Genomic DNA, 19484 nt, shown 5'->3' with positions numbered 1-19484 from the left:
GGTACTCCTATTCACTGTCTTAATGGAGGGCCTGGGATCAAACCAGGGAAGAAAATAAGATATATTAAGTTTGAAAAGGAGAAGCAAAACTATTTTAATTTATAGATCACAAGTTTATACATGTAGAAAATACAAAGTACCTCTAAACAAGCTGTTTAAGAGCTAGAACCTATTAGTGCATTGATACAGTCACCAAACACAAAAATCAATTTTATTTCTAGATTCTACCAAAAGCATTAGAAAATGCAATTAAGACTGTTTTATACATCTTTGTCTCTTTTGCTATCTCGCATACAGGGTTATCATTACCATCTTTCTAAATTCCATATGAAACATGTATAATACCATATAAGAAATGAATTACCAGTCCAGGTTCAATGCAAGATACAGAATGCTTGGGGGCGGGCAACTGGGATGACCCAGAGGGATGGTACAGGGAGGGAGGTGGGAGGGGGTTCAGGATGGGGAACACGTGTACACTTGTGGCAGATTCATGTTGATGTATGGCAAAACAAATACAATACTGTAAAGTAATTAGCCTCCAATTAAAATAAATAAATTTAAATTAAAAAATAAATTTAAAAAATGTAAAGGCTTTAAAAAAAGAAAATGCAATTAAAATGTCTTTATCAAATGCTTGGGAACTAATTTAATATAAGGTATGCAAGACCTCTTCTTGATTCCTCTCCAATAAGTGGTTACCAGTCCTTGCCACCTACAGACACTAATGTCAGGAAAGACCATTTCCTAAGGCTGATCAATGAAATAGTGTTTTCAAAACCCCAAACAAGAGGTTGGTACCATCTGTTTGGCTGTTGGGCTAAGTCTGTTCTCATATTGACAGGTATCCTAGCTCTGTTCTGGCTATTTCAGGGCATAATTAATTCCCTGTATTCACATTTTTCTTAACCCAATTAGTCCTAGCTCTGGATTTGATGCTGGGCATTTAGGTCAATTAAGGTAAAAAAGCCATATGAAAAAAAAGATAAAATTGTTATAATTAGCCTTGCTTCCCAGGTGGCTCAGTGGTAGAGAGTCTGCCTGCCAGCCAGGTGGACTATTTTTATTTACACATCATACATTTGTACATGTAGAAAATACCCCTCAGTTGGGAAGATCCCCTAGAGAAGGAAGGGGCAACCGACTCCAGTGTTCTTGCCTGGGAAATCCCATGGACACAGGAGCCTGGCGGGCTACAGTCCATGGGGTCGCGAAGAGCTGGACACGACAGAGACTAAACAACAGCAACAATGCAAGTCCTCTACAAAAATCTTAACATTAACAAAAGAAATTAGAGAGGACCTAAATTAATGAAAGAAATTAGAGGGGACATAAATAAAGAGCTTATGGATCTAAAGACTCCATATGTTAAGACGTCAATTGTCTTAAATGAATTCATAAATTCAGCACAATCCTAATTAAATTACCTCAATCTCTTGTGGTAGAAGCTATTCTATACCTTATATGGAAGTGCAAAGACCTAGAATAAGCCTTGAATAAGACAAAGAAAACATTACTTGCATTTCCAGATTTCAAAATGTGTACAAAGCCCCAGTAATTAAGACAGAATGGTCTGTTGGTATGAGGATAAAATAAAGAAGTCAGTAAACAGAATCAAGTCCAAAAAGAGGTCATAATACATGTGCCATCAGTTTTGTTTTGTTTTTTTCTCTAAAAGCGCCTATGCAGCTCCACTGGGGGAAAGTTGGTCTTTCTAGGATAATAGCTAGAATAATCAGCTATTTTTATTTTTTGGAAGTACCAGTGTTTTGTAGCTTTCTGTGTTTAAGTTCTGTACATGTTTTCTTAGATTTATGCCTAAGGATTTAGGATCTTTCTTGAGCCGTTGTAAATAGTATTATATTTTTAATTTAGGTATCCACATGTTTACTGATAGTATATAAAAATGCATTTTATTTTGTGTGTTTACCTTATATATCCTGAGACCTTCTGAACCCAGTTAATAGTTGTAGGAGTTTTGGAGGGCATATTCTTTGGGATTTTCTACATAGATAGAAAATAGTGGTAATTTGACTGCCTTTCTGGCTTAGAAGATTGTTTATATATTTATTTGCTTTGCTGCACTGGCTACAACATCCAGCACTTGCTGAAGGAGAGTGATCAAAGTGGATATTCTCCCTTTGTTCCCTTCCTTAGGGAAAAATATAGTCTTACCAGTAAACATGCTAAGAGCTGTTGAGGAACTTCTCCATTATTCCTGTGTTTCTTAGAGTTTCCACTATGGTTGACTATTGGATTTTCACAAATGCTTTTTCTACACATTGCTGCTGATGAACTAGCTCATCTTATTGTTGACTCATAACTCCTCCACTTCCCGTTAGATGTCCTCCTCATCTTCTTTGTCTTGGGCCAAGTATGCGTGTAGCGTGATGGCAAATGACACCCACTTCTCTTCAAAGTCACCCACTATTGTGAGACTGAAGGAGGTGAGGGACAGACAAGTCTGTGGGTTCCAGTTGTCCTCATAGTTCAAGTATGACTTTGTCTGTCACGGTTTGTCCACACTTTTGTCCCCATCAGACTTTCCTTTGCAAATGTTACCCTCAGTTCAGTTTTGTTCAGTTCAGTTGCTCAGTTGTGTGCAACTCTTTGCGACCCCATAGACTGCGGTATGCCAGGCTTCCCTGTCCATCACCAACTCCCAGAGCTTAATCAAACTAATGTCCATTGAGTCAGTGATGCCATCCAACCATTTCATCCTCTTTCATCCCCTTCTCCTTCCACCTTCAATCTTTCCCAGTTTCAGGGTCTTTTCCAATGAGTCAGTTCTTCACACCATGTGGCCAAAGTATTGGAATTTCAGCTTCATCATCAGTCCTTCCAGTGAATATTCAGGACTGATTTCCTTTAGGATGGACTAGTTGGATCTCCTTGCAGTCCAAGGGACTCTCAAGAGTCTTATCCAACACCACAGTTCAAAAGCATCAATTTTACTCTAATCTGACTTAAAGTGAATTTAGTCTCAACACTAGATATAAAGATAACAACTTTGTACAGACTCGTCCACCAGCTCTAGCCATTGCCTGAGGTCTAATCCCTAGAACAAATCTCTTATTCTACATCACGCATGGTTCTGCTTTTCTGATTGTGCCCTGACACAAAGTCTAAGAGGAAATGATTAAGGAAGTAGTTTTGATGGTGACTCCACACAACTAGACCCAGGTTTGTGATGACATAAAACTGCCAGTTTAAAGTATTTATGGGGCAGGTTTTCAAATTTAGACAACTTTACACATGTTCTGTACAGTTGATTTAAAGTCAAAAATTCAAGTGGAGAATATAGTAGTAGAAAGTTACTTTGGACACCTGTTTCCAAATAACGTAGAAGGTGCCTTTAACTTGAACTAAATCTTCTGATCCAGACCACAACTTAAATAACCACAGGACTATCATTTCTTGTCTGGGGTCTGCGGGTGTGCATTTCAGCTGGGGTCTTGCAGCAGAGGGGCTCTCTCTTACTAAGCTCTGGGGTTTTTGTACAGCTTTTCCTATTAATTCAAGCACTGTGAGTTCACAGAGAGCACAGAAGTACTTTGCAGAGTCTTCCAGTTGTAAAGCTGAAATGGTGAGGCTGATAGATTTATCTGCTTTCTTAAAGTTTACAGAGTAGCGGTCTTTACTTGCATTTGTGACTAATGAACCCTGATGAATAACATAAGTCATCTGTCCACTGGGAAGTTGCTTGTACCAGAAAAGGTAGTAAGCAGTCCAACTTGTTTCATACCGACAATTCAGGGTGACTGACTGCCCCACTTGGCTGGATACATCTGACTGGTCTTGAATAACTTTCTGGGCCACACCAGATCCTGTGGGAAAAAAATCAGAAAACAAAGATGAAGCAGTGAATAAAATAGTGTAGGAGTTCTTTAGGATCCAAAGACAAAAAATTAAAATCATAAGATGCCTGCTTTTCTCCAATCCTTTCCTCCCCAAGTCCCTGTGAAGCTCCATGCACCTGTGTGCAGGCCTTTCACCCTGAACACTTGCACCCATGTTTGGGAGCCTCCCTACCAGAGAAGGCAACGGCCAGGAACACCCAGAGCAGACTGGAGAGCAGCATGAGGCGTGGATTCTCCTGTTCAAATGTGCTTAGTTCTGCCTCAAGCTGAGAGTTCGGTGTCTTTGAGTGCCTGGCAGCACATATACATACTACCCAGTACCTGTGTGACTCCCTGCAACAGGAAGTGGGGGCTGTCATGTTCATAGACCATGTGGTCTGTGCACACATGGGAAAAAGTCTGCTCACCACAAACCTTTACTTTGTCTGCTTGTCGTTCCCTGGTCATTAAATTAGGCAGATCCTGAAAGAAGGCATGAAAAAAGCAATCAGTATTAAAATTTGAGAGAAGGAGAACTGAATATTACACAAATTGAAGTCCATTGATAATTATTCAGCAAAATAGTTTTGCCATCCTGTTTAAGATATAATTTACTATAGCCTATGAAACTTTCTGTAATCTACTAACAGGTCATTCATTCAGCCTATTCTTACTTTTCTCCACCCAGAATGTAATGACTCTTTTAAAAAAACTTGAAGATCTTAGGCTTCTTGGTGAATGGAAATTTTATTCAAAATCATTAATATATCTCTGTCTTTGTATTGAGTTTTGTGACTCTATTTAGGTTTTTCAATAAATAAAATTACTTCACCATGAAATGACCAAAAAAATCAGTTCATCTGACTTTCAGCATCTATTCAGTTTTAAATTTTGAATGAAATTATACAGGAATAAAATATTCTTTTGAAATTTGACATTGAGTCTTATTTATTAGACTTTGAGGAAGATCAGGATATTCAGTCCTGTCCCCTCCACTTATAGAATTGCATTTATTAGACCATGTGTCCTGGAATTGTCCTGAGGTCACATTTTCTATGTCATTGGTCCAAAGTGTTCAGTCTCACTTGTTAGTGGCTCATTATTTTTCTCTTTGTAAAATAAATTCAAGATAAGTATGCCAAATCTTTCTGTGACATAATGCTGTAATGTTCTCCTACAAAACTTGGTATCTACAGGTTTTAAACACTTTTTTGTTGTTGTTCAGTCAGTAAGTCATGTCCAAACTTTGTGACCCCATGGACTGCAGCACCCCAGGCTACACTGTACTTCAATATGTCCCAAAGTTGCTCTAATTCATGTCCATTGTGTCAATGATGCTATCTAACTACCTCATCCTCTGCTGTACCTTTCTCCTTTTGCCTTCAATCTTTCCCAGCATCAGAGTTTTTCCAATGAGTCGGCTCTTCGCATCAGGTGGCCAAAGTATTGGAGCTTCAGCTTCAGCATCAGTCCTTCCAGTGAATATTCACAGTTGATTCTATTAGGACTGACTGGTTTGTCCTCCTTGCAGCCCAAGGGACTCTCAAGAGCTTTCTCCAGCACCACAATTCAAAGGCATCAATTCTTCAGCATTCAGCCTTATTTATGGTCCAGTTCTCACACCACACATGACAATTGGAAAAACCATAGCTTTGATTATACAGACCTTTGTCAGCAAAGTGATGTATCTGCTTTTTAATATGCCATCTTAAGTTTCTTGGGGGCACAAGTGTTTAAGAACATGCCTGCAAACTCAGGAGACATAAGAGATGTGGGTTTGATCCCTGGGCCAGGAAGATCCCCTGGAGGAGGGCATGGCAACCCACTCCAATATTCTTGCCTGGAAAATCTCATGAACAGAGGAGACTGGAGGGCTACGGTTCATAGGGATGCAGAGCCGGACACGACTGAAGCGACTTAGCCCACCTGCTGGTTTGTCATATCTTTTCTTCCAAGAAGCAAGCATCTTTTAATTTCATGGCTTCAGTCACCATCCATAGGGATTTTGGAGCCCAAGAAAGTAAAATCTGTCATTACTTATATTTTTCCCCTTTATTTGCCATGAAGTGATGGGACCAGATGCCATGATCTTAGATTTCTGAATGTTGAGTTTCAAGCCAGTTTTTTTCACTCTCCTCTTTCACACTCATCAAGAGGCCCTTTAGTTCCTCTTCACTTTCTCCCATTAGAGTGGTATCATCTGCATATCCAAGGTTTTTGATATTTCTCCCAGCAATCTTGATTCCAGCTTGTGATTCATCCAGCCCGACATTTCGCATGTTATACTCTGCATATAAGTTAAATAAGAGGACTGACAATACAGACTTGATGTACTCCTTTACCAATTTGGAACCAGTCAGTTGTTCCTTGTCTGATTCTAACTGTTGCTTCTTGACCTGCATTCAGGTTTCTCAGGAAACAAGTAAGGTGGGCTGGTATTTTCATCTCCTTAAGAATTTTCTAGTTTGTTGTTATCCACACAAAGTTTTTAGTGTAGTCAATGAAACAGATGTTTTTCTGGAATTCCTTTGCTTTCTCCATAATCCCATGAATGTTGGTAATTTGATCTCTGGTTCCTCTGCCTCTTTGAAACCAAGTTTGTATATCTGGAATTTCTTGGTTCACGTACTGCTGAAGGCTAGCTGAAGGATTTTAAGCATAATCTTACTAGCATGTGAAATGAGCACAATTGCATAATAATTTGAACAATCTTTGTTATTGCCTTTCTTGGGACTGGAATGAATACTGACCTTTTCCAATCCTGTTCAAACACTTAGTATATGTCAATACCATAGAACTTAATGATTGAAGTTTTGTATACATGATCATGAAGTATGTATCTCTCAATCTTCCACTTGGTTTCATCATTTTAATAGATAAATTCATTTAAAAGAAACAAAAGCAAACAAACAAGTAGAAAAGGAAGTATAGACACAGTCTCCAAAACAGTGCCAGTTCTTAGAAATTAAGTGCAAAAGAACTCATTAATGAATGATACAGGGAGGAGAGTTTATATGAGGTTGAACCATCTATTCTTCTGTCCCCTATGAACTCTGAGTGACAGGCAGCTGATGTCCTGGTTTCTAATTATTTACAAGGAAGCAGGGGAGACCACAAATGCCCAGAGCAGTCTGGGAACAGCAAGATAATACATATATTATATGTATCAGTATATTACATTTATCACATGTTTTATATCCACCTTTTTATGCATAGTTGTGAAATTGATCACATTTGTAAATTCTTATTACCACCACTAAAATTAGGGTACAGAACCATTCCACCACCCTAAAGAACTTGCTTTGCCAACCATCCCCATCTCTGCAACCCTTGAAAACTGCTGATGCCTTGGTTTCCATTTGTAACTAGGCAGAAAAGACCACAAAGGCCCACAACAGCCTGGGGAGCAGCTTGATATTCTAAAATATATATGCTAATATAATAATTACATATACATACCAGGAAATTTATATTGCCAAAATTTTATTAAAATACAAATCGTGATCTGATACCTCAGTTTTATATGCACTCTGGTTTTGATGCATAGCCCTGTGAAACTTTATCACATATATAGGCTCTTGTTACCACCATTGAAATCATGACATAGAATTGTTAAAAGAAACCCTCTTTGCACACCCTCATGAAGCCTGCAATTATTTGCAACCCAGGTCACTACTGATCTACTTTCATCTCTGTATTTTATCCTGTTGAGAGTGTTGTATAAGTAGAATCACACTATGTATACAATCATAATAATCCAGTAAGTGTAATCATACACCATGTAGCCTCTGAGATTGATTTTTTTTACTCAGCATAACATCCTGAGATCCATCTAGACTATTGCATATATCAATAATCTTTTCTTTTTAATCACTACAGACTGTCCCCAACTTAATTTAGGATAATTCAATTTAGGATTTTTGACTTTACAGTAGTGAGAAAGTGGTAAGCATTCAGTAGAAACCATACTTGGAATATTGAAGTTTTATCTTTTCCTGAGCTAGCAATATGCAGTATGATATTTCCTGGTGATTCTGGGCAGCAGCAGTGAGCTGAGCTCCTGGCCAGCCTCAAAATCATGAGTGTAAACAACCAACACATTTACAGCCATTTCATACCCATATAACCACCCTGATTTTCACTTTCAGTACAGTACTCAACACATTCATAAGATTTTCATCATTTTAGTATAAAAGAGACTGTGTGAGACAATTTTTTCCCAACTGTAGGCTACTGTAAGTATTGGCCACATTTAAGGGAAGCTACCACTTCCCTGATAGCTGAGTTGGTAAAGAATTTGCTGCAAATCAGGAGACCCTGGTTTGATTCCTGGGTTAGGAAGTTCTTCTGGAGAAGGGATAGGCTACCCACTCCAGTATTCTTGGGTTTCCCTTGTGGCTCAGCTGGTTAAGAAACCGCCTGCAATTCAGGAAACCTGTGTTCGATCCCTGGATTGGGAAGATGCCCTGGAGAAGGGAAAGGCTACCCACTTCATTTGTCTGGCCTGGAGAATTCCATAGACAGTCCACAGGGTCACAAAGAGTCAGACACGACTGAGTGACTTTCACTTTCAAGGGAAGCTAGGTTAAATATATTAGATGGGTTATCATTTTTAAAATTTTAATTTATTTTTATTGAAGTATAGTTTCTTTACAATGTTAGTTTCTGCAGTGCAGCAAAGAAAATCTGTTATACATGTATATATTGATCTCCACTCTTTTTTAGATTTCCTTCCCATATTAAATGAACTTTTGACTTACCATTGTTTCAACTTAAAATGATTTATTGCAAAATAACCCTATTGAAGTTGAGAAAGATTTATAAATAGTATCTCATTGTGTAAATGTACTATAGGATATTTATCTGTTCATTCGGTGAAGATCACTGGTTAATTTCAAGTACTAATGTACATATTTTTGTGTGAACATAAAGTTTTCCTTTCTCAAGCATAAATACCCAGGAGTGTGATTGCTGGGTTGTTCAGTAAGTGAATATTTAAGTTTATGTGAAACTCTTGGATTGTTTTCTAGAATGACTGGGCCATTCACCCACCAGCAATGCATGAATGATCTGATTTCTCTGCTTCCTTGCCAGAACTTGGTATTGTCAGTAATCTTCATTTTAGCCCTTATGATAGATGTGAAGTGTTTTCTCTTTCTAATTTTAATTTGGTTTTCCCTAATATAATTTTAGGGGTATATTCTTTGGATTTTCTACATAGATAATCATGTTACCAGCAAATGGTGGCAGTTTTACTTTTTCTTTCAACTCTATTAGATTGTTACATCTACTTTCTTTATTGCCCTGGCTCCGACATCTAGCACTGTACAGAAGGAGAGACGAGAATGGACATTCTGGTTTTGTTCTATTTATTAGAGAAAATCATAGTTTTTTACTAGTAAGAATACCATTAGCTATTGAGGAGATTCCCCATCTTCTTGTGTTGCTCAGAGTTTTCACCATAACTGACTACTGAATTTTTGAAAATCCTTTTTTCCTGACTAGATTACTATGATGATATGATTTTTCTTTTCTACCCTGTTAATATGGTAAATTCCATCCATTGATTTTCAATATTAAAGTGTCTTGCACTCTTGAATGAAATTACATTTGTGCTCAGTATATTATTTATTTTATATATCAATGAATTTTACTTGCTAAAATTTTTTCAGAAATTTGTGTCTATCTCCAAGATAAAAGACATTTCCCTGTAGTTTTTGGTTCTTTATGGTCTTTGTCTGATTTGAGTATCAGGGTAATATTAGCCTCATAAAATGAGTGAAGAATTATTTTCTTTATATTTTCTGCAAAAAAAATGTGTATAATTCAATGTTTGACAGAATTCTTCAGTAACACTGAGTCTGGGGAATTTTTTTTAATTAAAAATTCAATTTTCATAGACATCATAAATTCAGCTATCTCTGGCCCCTGCTCTGAGAAGAGATGAGGAGGAGCGACCGCTGGAGCCCACAGTGAGGTTTGGGGACAGGCAGCAGGTGCTTCCAGAGCACTGTGCCTCTGCACAGAAGTAGGTTCCTGCATCTGAGAGCTGGGCAGCCGTGAGGTGTAGGGAGCTGTGCTGTTTGGACTCTCCAAGCCGACCTGTCCATCTCCACTGTGTCTTCACTTCTCCACGTTTAGCTAATATCATCAAGAGGACAGGACTGCCCCCAGGCCTCTGCTTATACCACTGTAAACTGTAAAAGGTGCTTGAGGAATTGCAGTATGTGTTAAAGTTCTCTCCTTCTTGCAGAAGCAAGAATTCAGGAAAATGCTTTATCTGTTGTCCATTCATTTCTGTTCAGAAAAGCAATGAGAAGTAACAGAGAAAATCTGATTAGATGTTTATTCTCTCAGCTATAATGGTCTCTTTCATTCTTCTTGTGTATTTTCTCCTTCTTTCCATGTCTCCTTCCCCAGTTCCCTCTATCTCCCACATTTTAGTTTTTATGTTTTTCTCAACATCCTGCTCTCAGTCAGAAAATCCCACTCCTACAGTTGCCTGTATATAAGATTCCTCTGTGCTGAATTTTCTGGGAGCAATCAAACTCACGTGATATTTGTATCCATAAGGTCAACACTGGTGCTAACAGTAGCATCTCCCTTTTCTTCCTCTTCAGAAAGAGTTGCTGAATCTGCCTGCTCCTAAAAGGGTTTCTCTTGTATCAGCTTCTTCCAGATCTATAGAAATGTAGTCTATACTGCCTTTTGGAAAGAAAATAGAAAGGAGTGACTACAATGTGAGACAGCCAATCAGACTTACTACCTTATTACCCACCCATCTTCCCCAGGGAGTGTCTATGTTTGCAGATGCTGCCCCTCTGTGACGGGATCAAAAATTGCTGATCCAGTAATACCTGGTAAATAGTGATTACTCAAACATTTGTTGAATGATAAATAAATATGTATGTTTGCATATATGAGAATTTGAATGCAAATGTCCCAAAGAGCAATTTAAAAGTGCCCTTCCATGAATGTAAACAGTCAGGAGTTGCTTGTAGCTATTTAAAAATATTACCTTTGGAAAACTGTGAGCCCCAGTAGCCCTAGTTCTCCCATAACAAATCATCACGAATTCGATGGCTCCAAAAAATAAGAATCGGTTCCCTTCAACCTGGAGGCCAGAGGTCTGACAACAAGGTGTTAGCAGGAACATACTCCTTCCAGATGTTCTGGAAGAGACTCCTCCTGTGCCTCTTATGGCTTCTGGTGGCTCCATGTGGTCCTTTGCCTGTGACTGTATACCTCTAACCTCCTCCTCTATCGAGAAGACCTCACAAGGACTTCCTGGTGAGGAAGGACACACTTCTCACCTGTGTGTCTCTTAAAAGGATACTTGGCACTGGATTGAGGCCCCACCAAGACAATCCAGTATGATTGGATTTGATATCCTTTGCTTAATTACATTTGAAAAGGTTCTTTGTTAAGTAAGTTCACATTCACAGTTTCTGTGGGTTAGGATGTGAATGTATCTTTCGGGGCCCGCCCTCCAACCCACTATAGGGTCCTTAATGTCTTTGAAGTGTTGCCATGTATTTATACAAACAGTAAACATCTCAAAACTTATTTAAAGTCAAAAGTAAATCTGAATCTGAATTACTTTATATATAGAAACAGAAAGAGAAGCAGGTTTAGGATGTAATGGAAAAGGAAAATCCCATGAGTTAACAAAGTTCTTTGAAATGCATATGATTGGGATAACTTTTCCTTTTCAGGCATGTTGGATTTGAACTCCAAATGAAGACAAATCTAGGAATGCTATGTTGGTGAAGGCTCCACTCCCACCCTAAAAGAGCAAAGGTCCTGGAGCAGCGCTTGGGGATGTTTTAAAAGTTCCCTGGTCTTCATGCAGATCAGGACCCCTGCCGCAGTTTACACAGAAGGATGTAAACCAAGACAGAATAGTCACCCACTGGAGAAGGTTGCCCTTTCCCAACTCACACCATCGTATTTGCTAGAGCCTATCTCTGGGTCTTGTGCTGTGAAGGAGATATTTGTTAAATGAAGAGAAGAGAACTTGACCGTGCTTTGGTTTGTGGACTAAAAGGAATCTCTTCATGCCTCGTAGGGAACAGTTTGAATGAATATAAATATAAAATGGCCCTCAGTGGCAAATATTCCTGTCAAACCATCTTAAGAGGGGACCAGATCCAAGAATATTTATAATTAAATGTTAGCAATATTACCCTCTGAGATTTCACATAAGAAGTAATGTTGCTTGACCTGGGCTCTAAAGGTTGAGTACATATAAGTGTTTTAAACAAGTACTTGGGAAAAATCATTCTGACCAAAGAGCACAGTATCGGCAAAGGTTCAGATTAAGGAAAGAGCTTCAGTTCAGTTCAGTTCAGTTCAGTGGCTCAGTCGTGTCTGACTCTTTGCGACCCCATGAATTGCAGCATGCCAGGACTTCCTGTCCATCACCAACTCCCGGAGTTCACTGAGACTCATGTCCATTGAGTCAGTGATGCCATCCAGCCATCTCATCCTCTGTTGTCCTCTTCTCCTCCTGCCTCCTACCTCCAATCCCTCCCAGTATCAGAGTCTTTTCCAATGAGTCAACTCTGCATGAGGTGGCCAAACTACTGGAGTTTCAGCTTTAGCATCATTCCTTCCAAAGAAATCCCAGGGCTGATCTCCTTCTTCTTGCAGTCCAAGGGACTCTCAAGAGTCTTCTCCAACACCACAGTTCAAAAGCATCAATTCTTCGGCGCTCAGCCTTCTTCACAGTCCAAATCTCACATCCATATATGACCAGAGGAAAAACCATAGCCTTGACTAGATGGACCTTTGTTGGCAAAGTAATGTCTCTGCTTTTGAATACGCTATCTAGGTTGGTCATAACTTTCCTTCCAAGGAATAAGCGTCTTTTAATTTCATCACTGCAATCACCATCTGCAGTGATTTTGGAGCCCAGAAAAACAAAATCTGAAACTGTTTCCACTGTTTCCCCATCTATTTCCCATGAAGTGATGGGACCGGATGCCATGATCTTCATTTTCTGAATGTTGAGCTTTAAGCCAACTTTTTCACTCTCCACTTTCACTTTCATCAAGAGGCTTTTTAGTTCCTCTTCACTTTCTGCCATAAGGGTGGTGTCATCTGCATATCCGAGGTTATTGATATTTCTCCGAGCAATCTTGATTCCAGCTTGTGCTTCTTCCAGTACAGGGTTTCTCATGATGTACTCTGCATATAAGTTAAATAAGCAGGGTGACAATATACAGCCTTGACGTACTCCTTTTCTTATTTGGGACCAGTCTGTTGTTCCATGTCCAGTTCCAACTGTTTCTTCCTGACCTGCATACAGATTTCTCAAGAGGCAGGTCAGATGGTCTGGTATTCCCATCTCTTTCAGAATTGTCCACGGTTTATTGTTATCCACACACTCAAAGGCTTTGGCATAGTCAAGAAAGCAGAAATAGATGTTTTTCTGGAACCCTCTTGCTTTTTCCATGATCCAGCAGATGTCGGCAATTTGATCTCTGGTTCCTCTGCCTTTTCTAAAACCAGCTTGAACATCAGGAAGTTCACAGTTCACATATTGCTGAAGACTGGCTTGGAGAATTTTGAGCATTACTTTAGTAGCATGTGAGATGAGTGCAATTGTGTGGTAGTTTGAGCATTCTTTGGCATTGCCTTTCTTTGGGATTGGAATGAAAACTGACTTTTTCCAGTCCTGTGGCCACTGCTGAGTTTTCCAAATTTGCTGGCATATTGAGTGCAGCACTTTCACAGCATCATCTTTCAGGATTTGAAATAGCTCAACTGGAATTCCATCACCTCCACTAGCTTTGTTCATAGTGATGCTTTCTAAGGCCCACTTGACTTCACATTCCAGGATGTCTGGCTTTAGGTGAGTGATCACACCACTGTGATTATCTTGGTCGTGAAGATCTTTTTTGTACACTTCTGTGTATTCTTGCCACCTCTTCTTAATATCTTCTGCTTCTGTTAGGTCCATACCATTTCTGTCCTTTATCGATATCATCTTTGCATGAATTGTTCCCTTGGTATCTCTAATTTTCTTGAAGAGATCTCTAGTCTTTCCCATTCTGTTGTTTTCCTCTATTTCTTTGCATTGATCACTGAGGAAGGCTTTCTTATCTCTTGCTATTCTTTGGAACTCTGCATTCAGATGCTTGCAATCTTTCCTTTTCTCCTTTGCTTTTCGCTTCTCTTCTTTTCACAGCTATTGGGGAAATAAAGTTAAAATACACAATGTGCCAATGGAGCTCCAAGTTATTAACTCCTACTATTTTTCTTGTAAGATCATCTAATGATAAATCTCTACTAATAGAGGGTTCCCAGGTGGTGCTATGGTAAAGAACCTGCCTGCCAATGAAGGAGACATTAGAGATGTGGATTCAATCACTGGGTCAGGAAGATCTCCTGGAGGAGGGCACAACAACCCACTCCAGTATTCTTGCCTGGAGAATCCAATGGACAGAGGAGCCTGGCAAGCTACAGTCCATAGGGTTGCTAAGAGCCGGACATGACTGAAGTGACTTAGCATGAATTAGTGGTAGAACTAACTACAGTTCTGTTAAAAAGTACTTATTAATTCTGTAATTTATAAAGATGATTTCAGTAGAATGTTTTAAAGCAAGACATATTTGGTACAAAGACAGCACATGAATTTTTTTAATTGGTAGGGATTATTTCTGAATGGGGATAAAAAACAGGAATCAGAAAAGGCTTTCTGGCAAGCACTGTCTCTCCTGTGGACACAGCATTGCTGAAATATTATATGGACCTTTAACACCTTTGTTGGCTTATAGTTATGGAAAATGGATTGATTTTTCTTATACATTTTTCTAAAATTAGGAGAATTCCCACCTCTTTGTAGGGGAATATAGTTAATTCTAATTTTTCAAAATATCTGGTGTCAACTACCTTATGACAAACACAAAGTATTAAGAATTTTACTGGAAAAAGGATTTTGTATAGGAATAAACTGAAGATTCACAGGAAGAGCTTAGTAAAATACTTGGGAACATATTTCACTAATAATGATAGGGAAAAAAGAGTAAGGAGAGGAGGGAAGGAAAAAGAGTGTGGGAAGAAGGAAAAGAAAGGGAAATAGAAGGAAAGGATTAATGAGTTTATGAATAAATATTTTCAAATATATCCCTGTCTTCATTATGATAGTTATGTGATGTTCTTTGACTCTCTACTACTTTCATAGAAGATCCAACTCACCCTTTCAATATTCTATTGCATCCGTAGCAATTACTAGTTACTAGCAGTTACTAGTAACATCAGTCATGAATATTTCTTTACTCAATAAATGTTTATTGAACACCTACTATTTGTTGGGTACTGGCTGATTACTGAGAATATTTCAATAAACAAAAGGAACAAAGATAATATGTTTCAGGAAAAGTGAAGTGAGGATAAAGAAAGTGAGCTCAAAGGCCGTGAAGAGGAGGAAGTGAGTGAAAAAGTAACTGGAGTGGTATGCCGGCCTTTGGAATGTGGCGCAGCACCTCTCATTGCACTTCCCAAGACTGAGTACAAGCATCTATTCCTCATCTCTAACTCACGAATCAAAGCAATTTCCAAAGCATGATAAACAAAGCAATTAACATTTAGGTACACATCCTATGCAGCAGGATAGATTTCTCAGTCTTTTTGATGATCAAAGAATATTATGTTAGTGATGCCACTCAGATCAAGGACCGGAATGGCTCTCTCTTACTTTCTCTGTCTTGTGCTCTAATTTCCTGTATATCTTTTGTCTTGGGGAAAATGTGTGGCTAATAAAGAGCTACTGCTACTGCTACTGCTAAATCACTTCAGTCGTGTCCGATTCTGTGTGACCCCATAGACGGCAGCCCACCAGGCTCCCCCGTCCCTGGGATTCCCCAGGCAAGAACACTGGAGTGGATTGCCATGCCCTCTCCAGGGGATCTTCCTGACCCAGGGATTGAACCTGAGACTCCTGCAGCTCCTGCATTGCAGGCAGATTCTTTACCGCTGAGCCACCAGGGGAGTCCTAATACTATATACCAAAGGTCAAAAGTCACATTTGTATCCCGGAGAGATGAAAAAGACCAATAACACATTTCTCATCTAAGGTCTATTAAGAGAAGGCTTACCCATGGTCGGAAGTCATGCTTGTTTCACAAATGTGTTCTTATTTAAATATTTCAGGAGCAGAAAAGGAAGACTAGAATGAAAGCACCTGAAATTTCAGTTTTAGTTCTTGTTACCTTATAATTTGTAGGAGGTCCTCATGTATCACTTTAGTTTTTATTGGAGTATTATATTCATGTAAGAAAATGTAATATAAGGGTACAGCCTGGTAAATTTTCATGTAACCAACACTCTTATAACCAGCACTCAGATCAAGAAACAGAGCATTACCAGCCCTTCAGTGCTCTCTTTATGATATTGCCCCACATATAACAGTATTCTGATTTCTGCCAGTGTAAATTAGCTATGTCAACTTATGTATCCTATAGGAATGACATGTTTATTGACTATCTGAATATCTTCTCTTGTCAAAAACCTACTTCAGACCTTTGTCTTTCTATCAATTTGTTTTCTTGTTAATTTGAAAGAGGTATATTTAAATCAAAATGATCCCTTTGATGATATATGTGATAGATGATATTTGATAATATATTATTTTTGATAATCAATATTAAATTTCATAAGATAATAATACTGTAAATATATTCACTAGTTATCCTTTAATAGATTTTCTAGTTATCTTTTTAACTTTTGAAATAATTTTAATACAGATCAGTTTTTTAATGAAGCATAGTTGGTTTACAATGTTGTGCCCATCTCTGCTGTACAGAAAAGTGACAAAAAATGAATGTATATATGAATATAGATTCATTTTGATGCTTAGAGATACTTGTGTCCTGCTTAAGAAATGTGTATCTAACACAAGTAATGAACAAGTTCTGAATTTTTTCTATTAACTTCATGCATTATTCTTACATTCAGATCTGCATTCTGACTGCTATTTATAATCCTTTATCCTTGGCACATGGATGCAAATGTTTTCCAATTTTTAGTGTAATACCTTTCCAGTATCAATTTTATCACAAAATTTTACTTTGTCACCCTCCCCATCTGGTCATATCATTCTTCTTTATTTCAGGTTTTTCTTCTATTTTTAGAATGTTTCTTTACCTTTTATAGTTATCGTGTATTTATTACATGGGTGATGTAGTTTTCTGAATTTTCATTCTAACTACTAAAATGAATTATTTTGCAAAGTTTTCTCATCCTCTTTGTGCCCAGGATGCTTTCTTCTCCATGTTCTGCATTGTGTATATACTTGTTACTAGTTTATTTAAAAATCACTTAGTGTGTTGCCAGTTTTATGCAATTCTGGTGTAATGAACAAATTAGATATTCTTCTAACTTTAGATTCAGCCCCTCAGATGTGCAAACAGGTAGAATTTGTGAAACATTAGAATCCTCAGTGTGCACTGCCAACAATCTCTTCCTGATTCAATTATTTAACGTATCAGCTATAGGGAAAAATAGTTAAAAGACACAGTGTGCCAATGGAGCTCCAAGTTACTAACTCCTATTATTTTTCTCATGAGATCATATACTCATGAATCTCTATTGGTGAATCTCTATTGGTAGAATTAGTGATAGAACTAATAACAGTTCTATTAAACAGCACTCATTAATTCTGTAATTTCTAAAGATAAGTTCAGTAGAATGTTTTAAAGCAGGACACATTTGGTATAAGAATGGCACTTGATTTTTTTTTTTTTTTTTTTGGTAAGGATTATTTCTGAACAGAGATGAAAAAACAGAAATCAAAAAATGCTTTTTAAAATCTGTTCACCACTTTTGGTTTGGCAAGCACTGTGCTTCCTATGGTCATCAGTTCAGTTCAGTTCAGTCACTCAGTCTTGTCAAACCCTTTACGACCCCATGAGCTGCTGCACGCCAGGCCTCCCTGTCCATCACCATCTCCTGGAGTTCACTCAAACTCATCTCCATCGAGTCGGTGATGCCATCCAGCCATCTCATCCTCTGTCGTCCCCTTCTCCTCCTGCCCCCAATACCTCCCAGCATCAGAGTCTTTTCCAATGAGTCAACTCTTCACATGAGGTGGCCAAAGTACTGGAGTTTCAGCTTTAGCATCATTCCTTCCAAAGAAATCCCAGGACTGATCTCCTTTAGAATGGACTGGTTGCATCTCCTTGCAGTCCAAGGGACTCTCAAGAGTCTTCTCCAACACCACAGTTCAAAAGCATCAATTCTTCAGTGCTCAGCTTTCTTCACAGTCCAACTCTCACATCCATACATGACCACTGGAAAAACCATAGCCTTGACTAGACAGACCTTTGTCAGCAAAGTAATGTCTCTGCTTTTGAATATGCTATCTAGGTTGGTCATAACTTTCCTTTCAAGGAATAAGCGTCTTTTAATTTCATGGCTGCAATCACCATCTGCAGTGATTTTGGAGCCCCAAAAAATAAAGTCTGACACTGTTTCCACTGTTTCCCTATCTATTTCCCATGAAGTGATGGGACCGGATGCCATGATCTTCGTTTTCTGAATGTTGAGCTTTAAGCCAACTTTTTCACTCTCCTCTTTCACTTTCATCAAGAGGCTTATTAGTTGCTCTTCACTTTCTGCCATAAGGGTGGTGTCATCTGAATATCTGAGGTTATTGATATTTCTCCCAGCAATCTTGATTCCAGCTTGTGCTTCTTCTAGCCCAGGGTTTCTCATGACGTACTCTGCATAGAAGTTAAATAAGCAGGGTGACAATATACAGCCTTGACGTACTCCTTTTCTTATTTGGGACCAGTCTGTTTTTCCATGTCCAGTTCTAATATGTCCAGTTGTAACTGGACATGGATTTACTATGGGCATGGGTTTACTGAAATACCATACAGACTTTTAACACCTCTGTTGGCTTATAGTTATGGAAGATGAACTGAATGAGAATACCAGTTGATATCTAAATAACTATTTTTTGTATTTATTTTTCTAAAATCAGAATTCCCTGCTTCTTTTCAGGGGAATCTAGTTAAGCATAATTTTAATCTTTCAAAATATATGGTGTCAACCACTTTATGAGAAACACAACGTACTGGGAATTTTAATGGAAGAAATAATTTTGTATTGGAATAAACTAAAGTTTCACATGACCTATTTCACTAATAATGATAGGAAAAAGGAGTAAAGATAGGAAAAAAGGAAAAGAGAGAGGGAGGGAGGAAGGAAAAGAAACAGAAATAGAAGGAAAGGATTAATGAGTTTATGAATAAATAAATATTTTCAAATATAACCCTGTCTTCATTATGAAATCCATATGAGGTTGACTCTTCTATTTTTATAGAAAATCTAACTCACCCTTTCAATATTTTATTGCATCCCTATCAATTATTAGTAACATCAGTCATGAATATTTCTTTGCTCAATAAATATTTATTGAACACCTACTATATGTTGGGTACTGGGCTGATGACTGAGAACACTTCAATAAGCAAAAGGAACGAAAACATATAATAGTGAAGTGAGGAAAAGGAAAGTGAGCTCCAAGTCTGTGAAGAGGAAGAAATGAGTGAAAAAGTGACTGGAGGGATATTCTGGTGTTTGGAAAGTGCTACAGCACCTCTCATTGCACTTTCCAAGACCTCAGTACAGTATCTG

The 19484-nt window shown here is 38.3% G+C and overlaps 1 protein-coding gene and 1 gene segment (V, D, J or C); both read right to left on the bottom strand.

The window, feature by feature from the left end:
• Positions 1-2338: 2338 nt before the first annotated feature.
• Positions 2339-4155, bottom strand: LOC112587885. Its single transcript, XM_025296052.3, has 3 exons — positions 4033-4155; positions 3319-3827; positions 2339-2506 (listed from the first exon to the last, which is right to left on the bottom strand). The coding sequence occupies exons 1-3, from the start codon at positions 4079-4081 to the stop codon at positions 2339-2341; spliced, it is 726 nt and encodes a 241-aa protein (XP_025151837.3). The 5' UTR covers positions 4082-4155.
• Positions 4156-9741: 5586 nt separating this feature from the next.
• Positions 9742-10645, bottom strand: LOC123328130. The segment is given in 2 exon segments: positions 9742-10136; positions 10393-10645. Coding segments are annotated over 2 exon segments (432 nt in total).
• Between the last annotated feature and the right edge of the window lie 8839 nt (positions 10646-19484).

Source organism: Bubalus bubalis, chromosome 11, assembly GCF_019923935.1.
Source record: "Bubalus bubalis isolate 160015118507 breed Murrah chromosome 11, NDDB_SH_1, whole genome shotgun sequence".
Classification (NCBI taxonomy): Eukaryota; Metazoa; Chordata; class Mammalia; order Artiodactyla; family Bovidae; genus Bubalus; species Bubalus bubalis.
Note: the sequence above shows the minus strand (reverse complement) of the source record. Positions and strands in the feature narration are given on the sequence as shown.